The following is an 18,575-nucleotide window of genomic DNA, read 5'->3' as shown; positions in this document are numbered from 1 at the left end:
GCCCTGCTCGCCTGGCAGAAGGAACAGCTCAGGTGGTCAGTGGGGCTCAGCCCAGCAGTGCTGTCAGCTGTGGGGTGGAAAAGGCTCAAACTGGGCTCAGGTTTGGGGCAGCAGGGCTGTGTGTGGGGCCAGGAGAGCTGCACACACCCTGAGGGGATGGGGGAACAGCCCAGGTTTGGGAACAGCTCAGGTTTGGGGCAGCAGGGCTGTGTGTGGGGCCAGGAGAGCTGCACACACCCTGAGGGGAAGGGGGAACAGCTCTGGCTGGGCAGGGCCACCCCTGGAGGCTCCACAGCTGCCACTCAGAGTGGAAAGGGCTGGGAAAGCTTCAAATGCCCCAGGATTTGAGGAGGAAAGGCAAGGAGGGATTGAAGCATCCATTGAAAGCGCCTCATCCCCACACATTCCCTGGGGCTGGAATGCTCCAGAGCCTCCTCCTGCTGCTGCTGGGGGTGCCCGGTTTAGGGGTGAGCTGGGCCGAAGGGGGTGACCCCCTCTGGGGACAGAGCAGGGTGCGCTGCTCTGGGAGGGCCCCATGGCGGTGTTCGTGTGTGCAGAGCTACCTCTAGCGGCCACGGGGCTGGCTGCCGGCGACATTGGCACTGCCAGCCCACCGGCATGTCCCCAGAGCTGGGTACCGGTGCCATTGCCACTGCCAGCCCACCTGGATGTCCCCAGGGCTGGGTACCGGCGCCATTGGCACTGCCAGCCCACCGGCATGTCCCCAGAGCTGGTCCTATTGGCACTGCCAGCCCATCTGGGTGCCCCCAGAGCTGGGTACCGGTGCCATTGGCACTGCCAGCCCACCGGCATGTCCCCAGGGCTGGGTACTGGTGCCATTGGCACTGCCAGCCCACCGGGATGTCCCTAGAGCTTGGTACCAGTGACATTGGCACTGCCAGCCAACCTGGATGCCCTGGGGCTGGGTACCGGTGCCATTGGCACTGCCAGCCCATCTGGGTGCCCCCAGAGCTGGGTACCGGTGCCATTGGCACTGCCATCCCACCGGGATGTCCCCAGAGCTGGGTACCGGTGCCATTGGCACTGCCAGCCCACCTGGGTGCCCCGGAGTTGCCCACCAGGTGGGTGTGGATCTGCTGTGAGCTCATTCAGGGTAAAAGAGGTGTTGGGGAGGGGGTATTTGGTGCCCTGCAGGGGTGGTGAGGCTTCCTCGGGCACAGGTCAGTGGGCAGGGCAGTGCTCACACCCTACACAGCCCCCAAACCATTCAGGCTGGAAAAGCTGATCTGAGGAGGGGTCCTTGTTGCGAGGGAAAACCTGCAGAGCACAGAGGTTTTTCACTTGGTATTTTACTTGTGGTTTTTCAGGCTGAGTGTTTTACTTGTGAGAGGGGGCTGAGAGAAATCCCTTTCTGGAGGCACCAGAAGGCGCCACCCCGAGCTCAGTGTGGGGTGTCCAGTGATTGTGTTTCTAACCAGGGCACAAAGCATTGTGCTCGAAGGAGCAGTTTTAGGAAGGTGTCACAGACATATTTTCTGAAAAATCCTTTCATTAGGATATTTTCTTCTGAGAAGCTGGGAAGCTTCAGCTTCTCCATGTTTTGCTGCTTTGGAATGTGATTTGGAGAATTGTTTATTTAACATGTGAAATTGTTTTTACTTGATGACCAACGACAGCCACCTGTGTCGAGGCTGTGAGCAGTCACAAGATTTTATCATCATTCTATTCTTTTCTTTTCTAGCTTTCTGATGAAATCTTTTCTTCTATTCTTTTAGTATAGTTTTAAAATATCATTTTCTTTTAATATATATAATAAAAGAATAACTCAGCCTTCTGAAACATGGAGTCAAGATTCTCATCTCTTCCCTCGTCCTGGGACCCCTGCAAACACCACCACAGGAATGAGCATAAAATTTGCTTTATAATGGTCTGCCTCTCTTTCCTCCAGCTCTTCTCTCTCCTCAGTAAGTTCTCCTGCCTTCATAAGTCCCCCAGAGGGCACTTCCATCCTCTTTGGCCCAGGCAGAGTGCTCAGGAAGGTGTGGTGGCTCTGAGGGTGGCTCTGGGCACAGGTGGCTCATCCTGGAGGGCTCGCTGGCCACGGCCATGAACGGGGACAGGCTGTAGGGTGAGGTGGCAGCGTAGCTGGGGGAGTAGTGGGCGTCTTCAAGGGGGTGCAGAGGGTAGGGCTGGGCTCCAGGGAGGGCTGGGCTCCAACCTGAGCCTCGGAATGGGGAAGCAGCTCCAGGTTCGGGCAGGGAGAGGCAGCTGGAGGTGGCAGGGAGCGCCTGCAGAGGCTCTGAGCAGGCACTGTCAGGCTGGCCAAGGCTCTCAGGTGAGGGCTGCTCCCAGGGCTCTCTCTGCAGGGAAACAGGGAGAGAAGGCAAGGAAAATGCTTAGGAACAAAAGCCTGTCCTGGAGGGAATGGAATTTCTATCCCTGGGAATGCCCAAAGGGTTTCTGTGGCTCTGGAGCAGTGTTTGGGGTTTTGAGTGTGAAAGGGAACATCCATCCTATCAAAAGTGTTTGGGGTTTTAAGTGTGAAAAGGAACATCCATCCTATCAGCAGTGTTTGGGGTTTGAACTGTGAAAGGGAACATCCATCCCATCAGCAGTGTTTGGGGTTTGAATTGTGAAAGGGAACATCCATCCTATCAAAAGTGTTTGGGGTTTTAAGTGTGAAAGGGAGCATCCATCCTGTCAGCAGGCCCTGGAGCAGGGTCCCAGTAGGACTGACCAGCTCTGATCCTACAGGATCCAGGGGCTCTGTGGTGGGGCTGTGAGTGAAGCCCTGGACTCACCAAGGGCTGTTTCTAGACCCTCAGGGAGGGAGGGTTTCATAAAACCATAGAATCACAGAGTTATCCTGGGTTGGAAGGGTCCCAGCAGGACCATCAAATCCTGCTCCTGGCCCTGCACAATCCCACCCCGAGCCTGGGGGCAGTGTCCTGCTCAGAGCAGAATGGGAGTCCCCAGGGATGTCTCCAACAGGAACAGGGGACATTTAGATGGAACCAAAGAGAAAAACCACATTTCGATGGAACCAAAGAGAAAACCCCTCCCCACAGAGTCCTGCCCCACCTGCCACAGCTGCTCCTGTGACAGCCACATCCTTCCCCCACGAGCCCCCCTGACTGAACCCCACATTTAGAGGAGGTGACCCTGCCCTGGGGACAGAGCCATGGAGGCACTCACGAGCAGGAAGTGCCCTGTGTCACTGGGGAAGGACGGCAGCAGAGGGGACACAGCCGGAGCGCTGAAGAAGGAGCTGGTGGCAGCTGGGAGAGGAGGAGGAGCACGGTGATCCCCGAACTGCTCGCTGAGATAGGGCTCCAGGAGGGCTGGGCAGCCCTGGGGGGCAGAGGGGTCGCAGGAGAAGGGCTTGGAGGCCAGAGGGGAGGGGTAGGCATCGCTGACAAACTGCTTGGGGCTGTGGAAATCCAGCTCGGCCCCAAAGGGTCTGCGGACGCCGTAGTAACCAGCCATGGTGGGAGAGCCTGGGGACAGAAAATGGGGTGGGAAAGTGAAAAGAAAATTCTAACAGCTGCCACAGAATGATGGACACCCCTATGGGTGCAAAGCAGAGCCCTTTTCTCTCCAGCATCACCCAGGAACACACCCTGTGTCACTGTAGGACACGAGACAACACGAGCGCACACCGCTGCTCTCTAGGTGAAGAAAAGGGGAGTTTATTTTCTGATTCCAGCATTTATAGATTTCCAAAAGTGACAGTGGATTGGAGGGTGACAGTGCCACCTCTCCAATGACACTGGACAAACCAACAGCCCATCCAATTTCTCCTCCTCCATAAAGGAATGCAAAACAATCAGTTATTTACAGAAAGCGTGTGAGAAAGTTCATTACAAGAATGTCAACATCAGAAGGCTTCAAAAATCTTAAAAAATCAGGGTGACATCCCTGCCTTGACACAGGTGTGTGAGCCCAGAGGTGCTATTGGTTCCACCTGGTGACCCCATCTGCGGCAAACCCAAAGTGTTGGGGAAGCTTTAAATAGGAGGGCAGGGAGGTGGAGGTCAGCTCAGCCAGGCTGTGCTTGCTCCTTGCTCTGCCACAGCCCCTGGGGAGGAGGTTCCAGCCTCACTCTGCCTTCCCTGCCCCAGAGCCAAGGGATAAAACAGGTCAGCTCCTGGGTTTGTGCTTTCTCTCTGCAGCTCCGGGGAAAATGGGAAAACACAGGAGGAAAAGGAGGGGTTCTGTACAGCTCCTCTGCTAAAGGAGGTGGGAACTGCTTTAATTACTCAGTTTGAGGATTTTATACAAATTATTGCTGTTCTTTTTTTTGATTCTTTTAATTACTTTCCTCCTGGGCTCCCTCTGAGGGGTGGCCCTGCTCTGGGGCTTGTTCCACATCCTCTGGAGGAGAACAGAAGGGCTGTGCCAACCCTCCCATCCCCATGGAAGGTGTTTAGCAGTGGAGGGAAAACCTCACCTGGCATTTGGCCGAAGGGTGACTGTGCTGTGCTGGTGCTGCCCTGCAAAAGATAAAGAGATGTTTGAAAGAATGACTTTTCAAAGCAAGGCAGCTCTCTGAGTGGAATTCACACACACTATTTGAGCCTGGCTGCTGTGAAGGGTTTAACTCCATTATTTCCTCACGGGAATTAACAGATGTAGGCTAAGCAGAGATTGTGAAGGTCTTGTGCAGAGCTGCTAAGAGGAGGAGTATCAAGATAACTGGCTTCTTCCTCCTGTCCCACAGAGTCCCTCAAGGCAGGCAGAGTGCTGAGGAGTCCTTTGGCTGTTGGCACAAACCAGGCAAGGTGAGATCTGAGCCCTCGAGTGGCCAAAAGGGGCAGATTCCAGCCCATGTTCCAGCTCAGCTGGGCTGGCTCTGCTGCCCCAGGGCTGCTTTACCTGCCCCTTCCTGGCAGGGTGGGTGGAAAGAGAGTTCCTAAATCCTATTTGGGTCCTACAGCAATGGTGATGATAATAATAATTTTATTAATCATCATCCTCTCCTCTTGGTCCCCAGGTAAAGAGAATTACCCCTGGAGTGACCCTCCCAGTGCCTAATTCCTTCCAAAGCACCTGGCCAAGGCACCTGCTCCCCTGGAATCCCCCTGAGCTCTGCTTTGGGGAGCTCCAGAGAGGAACAGAGAGCCCCCAGCTGCACTGCTGTCACTCTGCTGTCCCTGGCCCTGCTGGTGGCACGCTCTGTCCAGTTTGCATAGTGCAAACAGGAGGTTCCTGCCACAGCAGGCAACCAAATTTAGAGGTTTAGATTTGAATTAAATTTGCCAGCTCTGAGGACTTCCTTCTACTGCAAGGGAAGGTTTGCAGCTGCTCCCTGCTCCACCATGGAAATGAGCTCTGAGCCTGCACAGGCCACACGGGCTGCAGAGGTGGCAGGAGATGACAGGAGGTGTCAGGAAGGAGCCCCTGGGCTTGTGGACAGAGGAGTGTCCTTGTCACATGGGCAGGGCTTGCACCTGTCCCCAGCTGAAGCCATCACATGCAAATCCAGGTCACTTTTGAGGAAAGAGCCTAGCTGGGAGGTTCAGATGCTGCCCAGAGGACCAGGGGCTGCAGGGATGGAAGCTGGGATGCTCTGCCAGCTCCCTGGGCACAGCTGGCAGCCTCCAGCAGGGATCATTTCCAGTTACCAGAGCATTTAATCTTTGATCCTGTCTGTTCAACAGCCACTGGAACTGCCTGCCTGTGTGTACACACCTGTGGTGAGGAGTCCCAGAGGTGCCAGGAGCTACCAGGGCTTTGCCTGCCCGAATTCAGTGCAGGAGCCTCTGCTGCAGCCCATCCTTGGGCTCCTCAGAGCAGAGCCCTGCATTTCATTCCCCTTCTTGCTCCTTATTGGCCTTAATTGAGACCCATTAATTCATTTCCTCCCTGCAGTGCTTCCTTTGCCTGCCATGGCAATAGGGAGCCTGCATCTCCTGCAGCTCTGCTCAGCCTCCCTGGGGCCCAGAGTGTGTCCAGCTGCTGATAAGCTGGGCTCAGCCTGCCCTGCCCATGGCCAGGCACAGATCCTGCCTGGGATTGCTCCAGAGAGCTCTGCTGCTTCCCTGCCTCCTAACTCCCCTACAAATCTGCCTGAATTTAAGGATTCAGCTCCAAATGATGACCTGGCCCTGCCCTGTGGCAATGCTGTGGCTTCAGGGCATCTCCTCTCTGGGCCCAGTCTGTAGTGGAGCAGCTGAAGGAATAAAAATCCTCCATAAAAGCAAAGGTGAGCCTGGGCAGGGCTGGCTGAGTGTCCCTGCTCTGGGAGTGCTGCTGGGCACTCAGCAATGGATCCTCTTTAAACCCCAGCCCTGCCCTGCTTCACTGTGCAGGCACCTCAGAGAAGACAGGAATCCTTTCCCCCTGCAGAGAACAACTGGAGGCTCACACCTGTGCAAAGGAAAATCCAGAGCCTCCCTAAAGCCCAGCCCTGAGCCCTGATTTTGGGTGGGTTTCCTCACAGCACACCCTGATTTCCATCACTCCATGTGTGCAAGGCCTGGCTGCCAGGAAATTGTTGAAACCTCATCCCAAAGCTCTGCTGAGGGTGAAGGCTGAGTAGAAGCTTAGATGGAGGTAGGACATAAAGAAAGTTATAGGGTGGGAGCTATAATTTGTTGAGTCAAAACCAACTGTCTTAGACTAACTTTCTGTTATCCTGCTCATTCTAACCTGCCTTGAATTCATTCACAGACTAGTCCTGGGGTAAGGAGGAAGATGAGTGAGGAGGTTTGAGGCTAGGGTGGTGGTAGAGGCCTGGCACCAATAACTGCCCAGGGCTGGTTTAATTCTGGAGCAAAGATCACCCTCAAACAAAAGATGCAGCTAAATTACCCTGCATCACCAACAGCCAGAGGTGTGTTCAGTTATCTGCCCCTGGCTTTGATTCTGGCTTGTTTTCTGGGTTATATTCTGCCAGACAAACAGAGCTGCACTCCCAGCTGCTCTTTTCATAATACATCCGAGCAAATACGGATGTTTGCCCTGCACAATCCTTTTTTGTCTCTCGCAGGGAATGAGCAGCAGGGCTGGTTTTGCATCAGGTAGAGACACACACACAACTGCTGGGCCCTGAGCACAAAGCCCAGGGCAATAAAGGCAGGAGGATTTTACAGTCCCAGGGCGTTTCCTCTGTGGCTGTTGAAGCTGCCGCCTGCACAGAGGTAGCGGGTCACTGCTGATAGCACCAACTGCAGCTGTTGTCTCAGCTGCTTCCCAAGAATTCTGTCAGGACCCAGCACATCCCTCTGGCCGTCCAGGATGGCCAGGACACCTGCCAGGGGGCTCAGAGACCCTGGCACAGAGCCCAGAATGCCCCTGTGGGTTTGATTATGACCTGTGGAGCAAATTACCAACCTTATATGAACATCAGCAAGCCATGACAGTTTAGGTAGAATAATAGTGAAGTTATCACAGGGTGGAAAAGTAGATTTTGGGGTTTTTGGTATGGGGGTTCAGGGGGCAAGATGGAGGAATCTGGGCATGTCCAGCCTTTCTCCTTCTTCTTCTTGGCCTCCATCTTCTGCTGGGATGGTGGCACTTTGGGATTGGTTTAGAGTAGAAGCTCACTGTCTAACACAGGTGATGGGTATTGGGAAGTTATGGTAAATATTGTACAGGCAGTTTTTAGTATAAAGACATAACCCTGCCCTGGGGGCAGGCAGAGTGCCTGGAACTGTCCTGCTGGATGGACCTCAGCAGGGCAGGGGAAAATTTTTTATAGCTAAGAAACAATGAACAACCTTGAGAGCGAGAAATGAAGAGCCCTGACTCCTTCTTCAAGCACCAGGCTGGGAAAAGAGACTTTGGAACTTTTCTTGGGGTCACTGTGAGCAGCGAGAGATCCTGACAGAACTCTTCCTAAATATCTGCTGGGAGTGTGCCTGCCCCAGCGGCTCAGGGGGCTTCTGCCTCCCTGCAGCAGCTGAAGCTGTGGGGATGGATGAGTGCCTGGATTTTGCTGTGTTTGGTGATGCCCAATCCTGGTTTGGTTTGGCTTTTTTTCCTGCCTGTTTTGTTGCAGGGTTAATAGGCCTGAAAGTCACAGCGAGTCCCTGTGAGGCCTCTCCAGCATAAAGAAAAGCCAGAGGAGAATGGTTTTGAGGGAAAAAAGCATCAGAACTCCCAATTTCTGCTATCGGTGATCCCAGGCTCTGCTCCCTCTCTGTCCCTGCAGGACCAGCTCCTGCTCCCCCTCCTCTGCCACTGTCCCAGCTGGAGGTGAGGAGCTTTGCCCAGCACAGGTGAGTGCCAGGAGCACCCAGGGAAGGTTCCTCGTGCCACTGGCTGCCACCACATCCTGCCATCACAATATTTTGTCCCCTTCTGGGACAGCCTCCCTTTGTGGCTGACAATTGAGACATAAAACCAACGTAGTGCAGCAGGACTTGGGTTTCCTGTTGCCATAGAAGCACTTTAAGAGGAAATCATCTCTTCCAAGCTGATGCTTGGCCTCTTTCCAGCCCATCACATCCCTGCAGCTCCCCTGGCACCCTGAGAGGAGCTGGAAGGAGCTCAGCATTCGGGGAAGAACTCAGATATTTTCGGGGCACTGACTTGTCCAAGTGTAGCTGCTGGAAAAGGAAGTTGGCTTGAGAAGGTGTCACACGTAGGATGTGAAAGGAAAGAGGAATTTAACATCACTGCCATGCTTGAGAAAAGGAAAAAAAAAAGGGGGGGTTGAGGCATTTAAGGTTGACAGATATGAAAGTCAAGGAGACATCATGTTTTGGAGAATGCATTACATTAATTATATTAATTATGTTAATATTGGCAGTGCCCCAAACTGTTTTTGAGGCAGAGGATGGGATGAGGGAATTTATGGGGTTAAAAAAGCGGTGGGGGACGGGACGGGACTCACGCTGAAGCGGGAGCCGCTGCTCTGCCGGGATCGCTTTTCAGCCAGGAGATCCTTGACCGTGTGCTTCACTCGCACCCCTTGGTACACGCGTTTGCCAAAATCTGCAGGGACTGAGCGAGCGCAGAGTTCAGGGAGAGCACAGAGCAGCTGGGAGAAGCAAATTCAGCACCTCTGTGCATCGGGTTGGGAGGGGAAAATACAAATGTGCAATTCTAACGTCTAGAAATGTAGACATATTTGTAATCTAGAAATAGATAGCTTTCAAGACATATAAATTATCTATTATATATATAATTATCTATTATATACATAATAGATAATATGTATATTATATATATTATCTATTTTATATATATGTGTATTATATATATTATCTATTATATATAATTATCTATTATATACATAATATATAATATGTATATTATATATTATCTATTTTATATATAATATAGTGCATATTATAGTATATTATATATAATAGATTATATATAATTATCTATTATATATGGGAATATATAGAATATATCTAATATATTCTATATATTCCCATGTATAGAGATAAAATATAGAAAATATATTTGATATATAAATATATAGATAATATTAATAAAATATTACTTGTTGATATAAATAGAATATTATGTTGGGAAGGCACAGAGGGTCCCTGCCCTGGCCCCTGCAGGGTCTGGCTCTGGTTTTTTGCCCTGGAGCCCAGCACAGCCTAAACCAGCTCTTGGTGGCTTTGGCACGAGGCATCTGCCCTCCCCCTGAGCCTGGGCTGGATTTTGGGGTTTGCACGGAGGTTGTGGCACAGGTGAGAGCTGAGGGACAATGCAGGGACAGCTCTTTTGTCCTGCCTGAACCCAGCTTGCACCTGTGGAGCCAGGGAGGAGCTTCCACGGGGGCTTTTATTGAATTATCCCGGAAAAAACCCTCCCTGCCTTTGAAGCTAATCCTTTGGAAAACACAGAGGCATGCTCTCCCGAGGCAGAGCAAACTGCCAGGGCACAGCTGATGTGTTTGATCTCCAGGATTTATCATTTGGCTCTTCTGCCCCTCAGGATGTGTCCCTTGGCTCTGTTTCTGGTGGCATTGTGGCTCCAGGTGCACACACACACACCAGGAGAGGTGGGAGGGTTTAAACAACACACTGCTGCCTTGGCCTTGCCCCAAATGGGGTTTTTTTATTATTTTTGAGGTCGTAGCAGCTGCAAATTTAGGCTAGTGGAATTTTATTTTGGTGTTTGAGCCAAGGCCAGGCACAAAGCAGACACAAAGCAAGGGACAGATTCCCAAAAATGAGATGAGGTGAAGATGGGAGTTCCAAAAAAAAGGCAACAAAAGTGGCCAGAAATGGACATCAGCTCTCACAGGTGGAGGAATTCCAGCAGGCCTGGTGCTCTGCAGCTTTCCTGACACCTTTGCTGTGCTCTAAAGGCATTAGAAAATCATTTCCACACCCCTCTGCTGTTCTGGGCTGTTGAGATCACTTCACTCACATCCTCCCTTGTTCCTCTGCCCAAATTGTTTTAATTTAGGATCACTCAGCCCTCTAACCCTGGGCTGAAGTTGTCACACAGCTGAGCCTGTTGCTGCCAGTGGATTATCCAAAAAACTTCAGATAACTTTGCCACTGGCAGCACTGGGGAAGAAAATGCTAATTCAGGCCTGAGTTTAAATCATTTCCAAGCAAATTGAATCCAATTTCACATCACTTTGATCTAACTGCCTTTTGAATAAAAAAAAAAAAAAAGAATAAAGCATTGCTCTGTGAAGGAATATAAATTCAGTCTGGAGAAGGCAGAATATTAATTGATACTATTTAATTCTTGGGACATTTAAGATGTCACATGTCTATTCTAGACAAATTTTTTGGGTTTTTTTTTTTTTTTTTCAATAGGAGCCCAAGGACAGCACAGCCCTGATATTGCCATGAAGATTCCTCAACTTGGGAAGATCTGAGCTGCTGCAACTCACCTGCTTCCATTGTTGGTGCTGCTGACGAGTCCCAGCTCCCAGATCCTGCAGGAATTTGGGGCAGATCTGTCCCTCATCAGCTTCCCAGAGCAGAGTGAAGCCTGTGCTCATAATTCCCTGGGAAGGTTCCAGCTGAGGCTGGCGGAAATGGGTTTTTAGAATTTAGGGATGTCTCCAGCACCATACCTCGTTTGGGATTTGCTTAAATGCAAATCCCTGGATCTGTGTTTGGCTCCACTTTGCATGGTCAGTGTGGGTCCTTCCCCAGGAGCCTCCTTCCTGACTGAGCTGATATTCCATGGAAAGGAAAGGAAAGAGGAAAGGAGAAAAGGGAAGGGGAAAGGAAAAGGGAAGGGGAAAGGAAAGGAATGGAGAACGGAAATTTTATAACCATTTTATTACTGTTAAACTTTTAAAATTTTAAAAACAAGTGATTGGCGTTTTTCACAAGGTTAAATCCCCATCCTGTGGCTGCTCAGTGCAGGTGTTTTCTGTGCTGGCTGCAAAGCAATTCCATTGAAAACAGAGAGAGAACAAAAGCTCAGCCAGGCTTCTTTGAGATGGAAACCTCTTACCTGGTGTTTTCTATTCAAAAATCATCACACCCACATTTTCTGGGTACTTTGGTGGAGTTGGGCACGTGTTTGCCACTCACATCAGGGCAGAGCTGGGGCTGTGGTGGGATTTGCAGAGGCTGTTGTTTGTTGTCACAACACACTCTGGGTGTCACAGACATATTTTATGAAAAATCCTTTTGCTAGGATCTTTTGTCCTGAGAAACTGAGAAGCCTCAGAAACGAAATGTAAACAATATAAAATGGTATTTTATGATTGGCTTTTTGCAAATATTCAAGTGAATATTATATGTGTTGTGTTAGAAAGTCATGCTGCATTAATTTTCTTAAGGAGTGTGTTAAATATAGTTTTAGGTTATAACATAATGTTAAAATAGAAACTATGCTGTGTAAGGTATTTTTTTAAAGAAAGGACTCGCACTGAGATAGCAGCCACAGGACACCCGAATCTTTCAGAGAAAGAGAATTTATTGCTCCCTTATCAGGAGAAACGAACTTCCTGCCTCGCTCAGGCTTGAAGGCGCCGTCAGGATTTAGAGGAAGAAGCTGACACTGCCCAGCCAGAATCCTGTGTTGGAATAGAATTTATGCACCATGGATGAGGTGTATGAATATGCAACAGGCTGTTGCTTTTAAGGGTTAATGCTCTGTTCATGTGGGTCCTCTTTTGGGCTTAGGTACCCAGACTGTCCCTAACCCTTTGTTTCTATTGTCTCCTTGTGTCCTAATCCAAATTGCCCAAAATTTTTATTACTCTAATTATATTTCTATTTTTATAACCATTTCATTACCATTAAACTTTTAACATTTTAAAAACAAGCGATTGGCGTTTTCCACACTGCCATTACCCACGGCCCTAAACAGCCTGGGAACCTTTGTGCCACAGCACTGCTTCCCGGCAGGGCCTCTCTGCCGCCGAGCGCAGTCAGCGGGTTCCTGCGCGCTGATTGGCAGGCGAGCGGGCAGCGGCCTCTGTGATTGGCGGGCGGGCGCGCGCGGTGCGTCGCGTTGCGGGGCCCCCCGCGGGGCCGAGGCGGGCGGCGGGCCGCGGGTGGCGGCGCCGCTCTCCCCGCAGCCCGTGGGTCCCGCCGGGCTCGGCGCCGGTTCCGGGCGGTGTCGGCAGTCCCGGGCGGCCCCACAGCAGCCCGGCCATGCCGCCCGGCCGTGCGGGCGGTAAGGCGGCCGTGGTGCTGCAGTGCGAGTGGCAGCAGTGCTCCTTCGTGGCCTCGGACATGGAAGAGTTCTGCGCGCATGTGGCGCAGCACCTGCAGCAGCACCTGCCCGGCTCTGGCGGGCAGAGCGCCGAGATGGATCCTCTGGGTGAGGCACTGGGGAAAGGGAGGCTCAGGGGTGCCCTTGTGGCTCTGCACGAGCCCCTGACAGGAGGGGACAGCCAGGGAGGTCGGGCTGTGCTCGCAGGGAACAACAGGACGTGGAAAATGTCCTCGAGTTGTGCTTTGGGATGTTCAGCATGGACATGAGGGGGAATTTCTGCATGGAAAGGGGCGTCAGGCCTTGGCAGGGGCTGCCCAGGGAGGTTTGGAGTGCCCACCCCTGCAGATGTCCCAGGAAGGGCTGGAGGTGGCACTGGGTGCCCTGGGCTGGGCTCAAGGTGGGCATCGGGCACAGCTGGGACTCGCTGGTCTTGGAGGGATTCTCCAGCCTAAATAACCCTGGGATTTTCTGGCCAGAGAGAGCTTCTGGCCTTTGTTCTCTCCCTGAGCAGAGCAGGGCTGGGTGTCAGGAGAACACCTGTGGTGTTTGTGCAGCTGCACCAGCTGAGCTGCACTGGGAGAGTAAAGGGACTTGGAGAGACCTTCGAGCTGAGCTTGTGTGGGACAGAGGGGAGGCCTGAGCTCCAGAGGAGCAGTCTGAGTTGCAGAGGATTTTTTTTTTGTGTTGCAGAGGAGTGGTTTGAATTGCAGAGCAGCTGTCTGTCTGTGTTGCAGAGGAGTTGTGTGTGTTCCAGAGCAGCTGTCTGTCTGTCTGTCTGTCCCAGCAGTCTGTCTGTCCCTTGCAGAGGAGTACACGTGCCTGTGGCAGGACTGTGGTTTCTGCTCCCCGGCGAGCTCGGCCGAGCTGGTGCGCCACGTCTACTTCCACTGCTACCACACCAAGCTGAAGCAGTGGGGGCTGAGGGCCCTGCAGGGCCAGGCAGAGCTCAGCCACTGCCAGCTGGACTTCCAGAGCCACAACATCATCCCTGAGATCCAGGAGAGCTTCCTGTGCCTCTGGGAGTACTGCGAGGTGAGAACCGAGGGGAAGGGGAGAGGCTGCTGTGTCACTGTGGGGTTGTGAGGGAACCCAGGATGGGCTGGGACAGGAGTGAATCTGACTCCATGTGCTCAGAGGCTGCTTTGTTACCCTTCTGATAAGGTGGACTCAGATGCATCATTCTCTCCCCTTGTCAGGGCAAAAATACCATCTCTGCTGCTCTGCTGCACAGCTAGAGGCTCTGTCTGAAGCTCTGTGGGATCATCTGGGCTTGTTCTGGTCTCTCTCACCGTGCCCTGTGTGTCCTTGTCCCCTCAGAGGTCGTTTGACAACCCCGAGTGGTTCTACCGGCACGTGGAGGATCACAGCTTCTGCTCCGAGTACAAGGCAGCAGGGAAGGAGAACCACGTGCTGCTCTGTGGCTGGAAAGGTTTGTGGGAGCCTGCAGGGCCTCTCCTCAGAGCTTTGGGCTGGGTGGCAAACATGGGAACAGGTTTCAGAGAGCCCTTGGCTTTCAAAAATAGGTTTTTTAATTCCATGGTTTTGACTGTGAAATATTCCTGCAGTAGTTCCCTCAGGGAATCCAGTTGAGTGCTCAGAACTTCCTATTTATGTGTAATCAGTACCTTGGAGAAAAGACTACAGATGGTGTATTTTTATTTTTAATTTTTTTTTTCAATGATTTCTCCTGTGTTTGTGCAATTGCCCTAACTGCCTGGGGGGGCCACACTGGTTGCAGTGTGGTAGAACCAGTACCACACTGCTGATCTCACTGTGCTGATCTCACCCTTCTCTGTGGGGATTTTGGAGCCTTGCTGACCTAAACAGGGTGAGGAATCTGCTGTTCAGTGAGGCTGTGTCCCTTGGGAGGGCTCTCAGCTGTGCTGTCCCTCCCCAGACTGCAACTGCAGCTTCAAGGGCCGCTGCAAGCTGCGGGAGCACCTGCGCAGCCACACGCAGGAGAAGGTGGTGGCCTGTCCCACCTGCGGGGGGATGTTTGCCAACAACACCAAGTTCTTCGACCACATCCGCCGCCAGACCGCCCTGGAGCGTAAGCCCTGGGGCTGGGGAGGGCTGGCCTGGGCTGCTGGGGTTGCTGGAGGTGCCTAAACCCCGTGAGCCAAGGGCAGGGTGTGCTCGGAACAGCCTGGCTTGGCTGCTGAGTGATGGCAGCCACAGAATCCCAGAATCATTTAGAGGGAAGAGACCTCTGAGATTGATCCTCACCTTGTTAGCCGGCCGTGAGGGGTAGGGACTCTCCCACCTCCCTGGGCAGCGGAGGGAGTGGGCGGGGCCTCAAAGGGGAGGGGGCGGGACCTGGCAGTGAGTGGGCGTGGCTTGGCAGTCCCTTCCAGCATCTGACCATCCTTTCCATGAAGAAATTCCTCCTGAAGTCCCACCTGAACTTCCCCTGGCCCACCTTTAGTCTGTGTCCCCTGGGAAGTGTCTCCTGGCAGAGGCAGGATGGAGGCTGTTCCTCCTGTGGGGACCCAGGGCTGCACACCAGGGCTTCCAGCCCCCTGGAACACCTCTCCTCACTGCTCCCTGTGCTGTTCTCCCTGCCCTGGTGTCCCCTGTGCCCTCCCTGCCCCCTGGTGCAGAGCAGAGGTTTCAGTGCTCCCACTGCTCCAAGAGGTTCGCCACCGAGAGGCTGCTCCGCGACCACATGAGGAACCACGGTGAGTGAAGGGCCCTGCTCCCAGCTCAGCCCCTGGGCTGTGTGCTCTGCCCTGCCCTGCTCTGGGCTGACATTTCTCCCCATTTTTGGCCCAGTGAACCACTACAAGTGCCCCCTGTGTGACATGACCTGCCCACTGCCCTCCTCGCTGCGCAACCACATCCGCTTCCGCCACAGCGAGGAGCGCCCCTTCAAGTGTGACTACTGTGACTACAGGTGAGGGCCAGGGCTGGCCCCCTCCCCAGGCCTCCCAGAGGCCTCTGTGTGTGTGTGTGCTGCAGCTCTGTTCCCTCACCTTGTGCTTCCAGCTGCAAGAACCTCATTGACCTGCGGAAGCACCTGGACACGCACAGCAAGGAGCCGGCGTATCGCTGCGAGTTCGAGGCCTGCAGCTTCTCTGCACGCTCCCTCTGCTCCATCAAACTGCACTACAGGAAGGTCCACGAGGTGGGAAGGCAGCAGGGCTTGCATTGCTCGTGATGCCCCGTGTCAGTCTTCTCAGAGAGCTTTCTGTCTGCTTCCCTGCAGCCTGCTGGGGTGCTGACGTGGCTCTCTGTGTCCCTCAGGGTGACTCCGAGCCCAGGTACAAGTGCCACGTGTGTGACAAGTGCTTCACACGGGGGAACAACCTCACTGTGCACCTCAGGAAGAAGCACCAGTTCAAATGGCCCTCAGGACATCCTCGCTTCAGGTACTGCTCACCTTCAGCTCCTCAGTGCCCCCTCTCCAGTGCATCCTGCATTGTGCTGGCAGTGCCTGGGCTCTGTAAATGTGTTCAGGACCCTTTTCCCAGTGGCTGGGAGGCACTGGGCAGTAAATGTTCAGTGGGATCTGAGCAGTGCTGGCTGGCAGCTCCAGGGCAGTGGTGCCATCACTGCTCCCTCTGCTGGGACATTTCTGAGCTTGGCAGGGTGTCCCCCTCTGGATAGATCAGTCTTGGGACAGAAGCCTCTGCTGCACTGTAGGAAACTCCGGAGGTTTCCAGAGCCTGAAAGCTGGGATGGGAAGAGGATGGACTCAAAATGGTCCCAGTGAAGCAGAGTGGTGGAAGGAGATGGGCAGGGGAGGGCATTGAGCCTGGCACAGAGCTCAGAAGCTGCCACACGGGTTTGCCTTTGGGAGGAGAGGCTGAAACAGCATCTGTGCAGCATGGGGACTGAACCTTGGCTGTTGTGCCCTTTCCCTGGCTGTTGCCCATCTCCTGGGAAGGGGGGTGTGCCTGGCTGACCCCTCCTGTCTGTGCCCAGGTACAGGGAGCACGAGGATGGCTACATGAGGCTGCAGCTGGTGCGCTACGAGAGCGTGGAGCTCACAGAGCAGCTGCTCAAGGACAGGGAGAAGCGTGGGGAGGCTCTGGATGGCTCCAGCGAGTGCATGGTGCTGCCTGAGGGCCAGGGCAGCCTGCAGGGAATCCTTCTGGAGCCTCCAGCAAACCCTGCCCCGGCAGGGAACAGCACATCAGAGCTGCCTGTGCCCCCAGCCCTGTGCTCTGCTCCCAGCCCTGAGCCAGCACGGCCCAGCCCCTTCCCAGGAGCTGCCTCCTCCTCCTCCTCAGAGCAAGGAGCCAGCAGCAGCAGCAGCAGCCCCATCATCCGTGTGGTGAGCAGGACCAACGAGCAGGGCCAGAGTGAGACTGTCTATTATGTGCTGGCCAGCACAGCCTCGGAGCAGCAGGGCACAGCAGGCCTGGAGCTGGAGGAGAACGTCATGGACAGGCTGCAGAAAACAGCTGAGGAGCTGGGCATCCAGATCCTGTGAGGGACTGCTGGGCATCCAGATCCTGTGAGGGGCTGCAGGGCATCCAGATCCTGTGAGGGACTGCTGGGCATCCAGATCCCGTGAGGGGCTGCTGGGCATCCAGATCCTGTGAGGGACTGCAGGGCATCCAGGTCCTGTGAGGGGCTGCAGGGCATCCAGATCCTGTGAGGGGCTGCAGGGCATCCAGATCCCGTGAGGGACTGCAGGGCATCCAGGTCCTGTGAGGGGCTGCAGGGCATCCAGATCCCGTGAGGGGCTGCAGGGCATCCAGATCCCGTGAGGGGCTGCTGGGCATCCAGATCCCCTGAGGGGCTGCAGGGCATCCAGATCCCGTGAGGGGCTGCCCCTCTGCAGCAGGAGAGCTTCAGCCTCCTGGGATGTGCTGCTGGAGGAGTGCTTGAGGATGTGCTGCTGGTTCTGGCAGCATGGGGAGAGGGGAGGGATGCATCCCCCAGGTGTGAATCAAGTGATCTGAGTGGGAAGGAGCTCTCTGCCTCCTCCTTTTGGGGACTGGGGCTGTCAGGGTTCTCCCACCCTTCTGGGAGGTTTGGCCTAGGCCTGGCAGGGTGGAGTGCTCACCAGTGTTCCCTTCTGAGCCTGTTCCCCAGGCAGGATGGTGTGGAGCACACTCTGGTGCTGAAGCCTCTTCCCTGGGAACACGTGTGGCCCTTGGCAGGGCTGTCCTGCCCCATCCATGCCTTCTCCAGGGGGTATCATGCCTTCATCAGCACTTCCTGCACACCTTTCCTGTCTCACCTGCTGCTGCTGCTGGTGGTGTTTGCCCCCCTGATCCCAGAAGCAGCACTGGGCTCTGGGAGGGCAGTGCTGGAGCTGCTGTCCCTTGCAGGCCAGTGCAGCACTGGGACATTGGGAGCTTCTTGCTGCTTTTGGCATCCCCTGGGTGTCCTCCCCACATTGGGGTTTGGGCTCCTGGTTGGGCAGAGTGTACTTTGGCAAGACAAATAAACATCAGGCTGCCAGGCCCAGCAGTGTCTGGTGTTTTTCTGCTCAGCCCTACTCGTGCCAGTGCTGGGAGGAGGGCACTGGGATGCTGCAGGGTGGGAGGTGGGCACTGAGGAGCTGCCAGGCTCTCCTGGCACTGTGCAGCTGGCACTGGAGTGTGCTGCTCCCCAGAGGTGGCACTGCAGGGCTGGGTTTAGCTCTGGCACTCTGTTCCTGCTGAGTTTTGCTGCCTCCCCAGGGCTTTGGTTGAATACAGGGAGCAGCCTGTGTTTGTGAGCAGAGCCAGCTCATCTTTGTTGAGTGGCTGGACAAGGACAGTGTGAATTTGGGGTGCCCTCCCTGCCCTGTGTGTGGAGGTGATGTGCCCAGGGGGACACAGTGCTGCTCTGCACTGACTTTCCCCCATTGCTCTCTCTCAAGCAGCTGAGCAAAAGCTGCTGGAATTCCGGGGTGTTGGGGGAAACCCCTTGATCCCAGCACCTCTGGGAGAGGCAGGAGCTGTCCCTGAGAGCCCCCACTGCTGGGGGAGGCTCTTTGCTGCAGGCAGAGCATCCCTGCCCTGGGCACTTGCCTTGCCCGGCCTTCCCGTCCCTGCCTGGCCTCTGCCTTG

The 18,575-nt window shown here is 54.1% G+C and overlaps 2 protein-coding genes across 2 annotated transcripts; one reads left to right on the top strand and one right to left on the bottom strand.

Moving 5' to 3' along the window:
- Window positions 1–1,922: 1,922 nt before the first annotated feature.
- Window positions 1,923–10,787, bottom strand: POU2AF2 (POU class 2 homeobox associating factor 2). The gene is made up of 5 exons (XM_071449466.1): window positions 10,778–10,787; window positions 8,801–8,910; window positions 4,412–4,454; window positions 3,157–3,458; window positions 1,923–2,321 (listed from the first exon to the last, which is right to left on the bottom strand). Exons 1-5 carry the CDS (start codon window positions 10,785–10,787, stop codon window positions 1,923–1,925), a joined length of 864 nt encoding a protein of 287 aa, XP_071305567.1.
- A 1,571-nt stretch (window positions 10,788–12,358) lies between these two features.
- Window positions 12,359–17,988, top strand: HINFP (histone H4 transcription factor). The gene is made up of 9 exons (XM_071449751.1): window positions 12,359–12,672; window positions 13,373–13,599; window positions 13,885–13,996; window positions 14,465–14,617; window positions 15,168–15,245; window positions 15,340–15,460; window positions 15,553–15,691; window positions 15,811–15,935; window positions 16,492–17,988. Exons 1-9 carry the CDS (start codon window positions 12,504–12,506, stop codon window positions 17,000–17,002), a joined length of 1,635 nt encoding a protein of 544 aa, XP_071305852.1. The 5' UTR covers window positions 12,359–12,503; the 3' UTR covers window positions 17,003–17,988.
- The last annotated feature ends 587 nt before the right edge of the window (window positions 17,989–18,575 follow it).

Source organism: Agelaius tricolor, unplaced genomic scaffold (assembly GCF_023055355.1).
Source record: "Agelaius tricolor isolate 1412-34295 unplaced genomic scaffold, bAgeTri1.0.p SCAF_29, whole genome shotgun sequence".
NCBI lineage: Eukaryota > Metazoa > Chordata > Aves > Passeriformes > Icteridae > Agelaius > Agelaius tricolor.
Note: the sequence above shows the minus strand (reverse complement) of the source record. Positions and strands in the feature narration are given on the sequence as shown.

What these genes read in the sequence shown, in the direction of transcription:
- POU2AF2 (XM_071449466.1), bottom strand. An exon ending in ACCCTTCGGCCAAATGCCAG is followed by an intron (nt 3,459 to 4,411) that starts GTGAGGTTTTCC and finishes TTCTGTCCCCAG; the next exon opens with GCTCTCCCACCATGGCTGGT. An exon ending in ACACAGGGCACTTCCTGCTC is followed by an intron (nt 2,322 to 3,156) that starts GTGAGTGCCTCC and finishes GTTTCCCTGCAG; the next exon opens with AGAGAGCCCTGGGAGCAGCC.
- HINFP (XM_071449751.1), top strand. Translation starts at nt 12,504, where the DNA reads ATGCCGCCCGGCCGTGCGGGCGGTAAGGCGGCCGTGGTGCTGCAGTGC. An exon ending in CGCCGAGATGGATCCTCTGG is followed by an intron (nt 12,673 to 13,372) that starts GTGAGGCACTGG and finishes TGTCCCTTGCAG; the next exon opens with AGGAGTACACGTGCCTGTGG. An exon ending in GCTGCTCTGTGGCTGGAAAG is followed by an intron (nt 13,997 to 14,464) that starts GTTTGTGGGAGC and finishes GTCCCTCCCCAG; the next exon opens with ACTGCAACTGCAGCTTCAAG.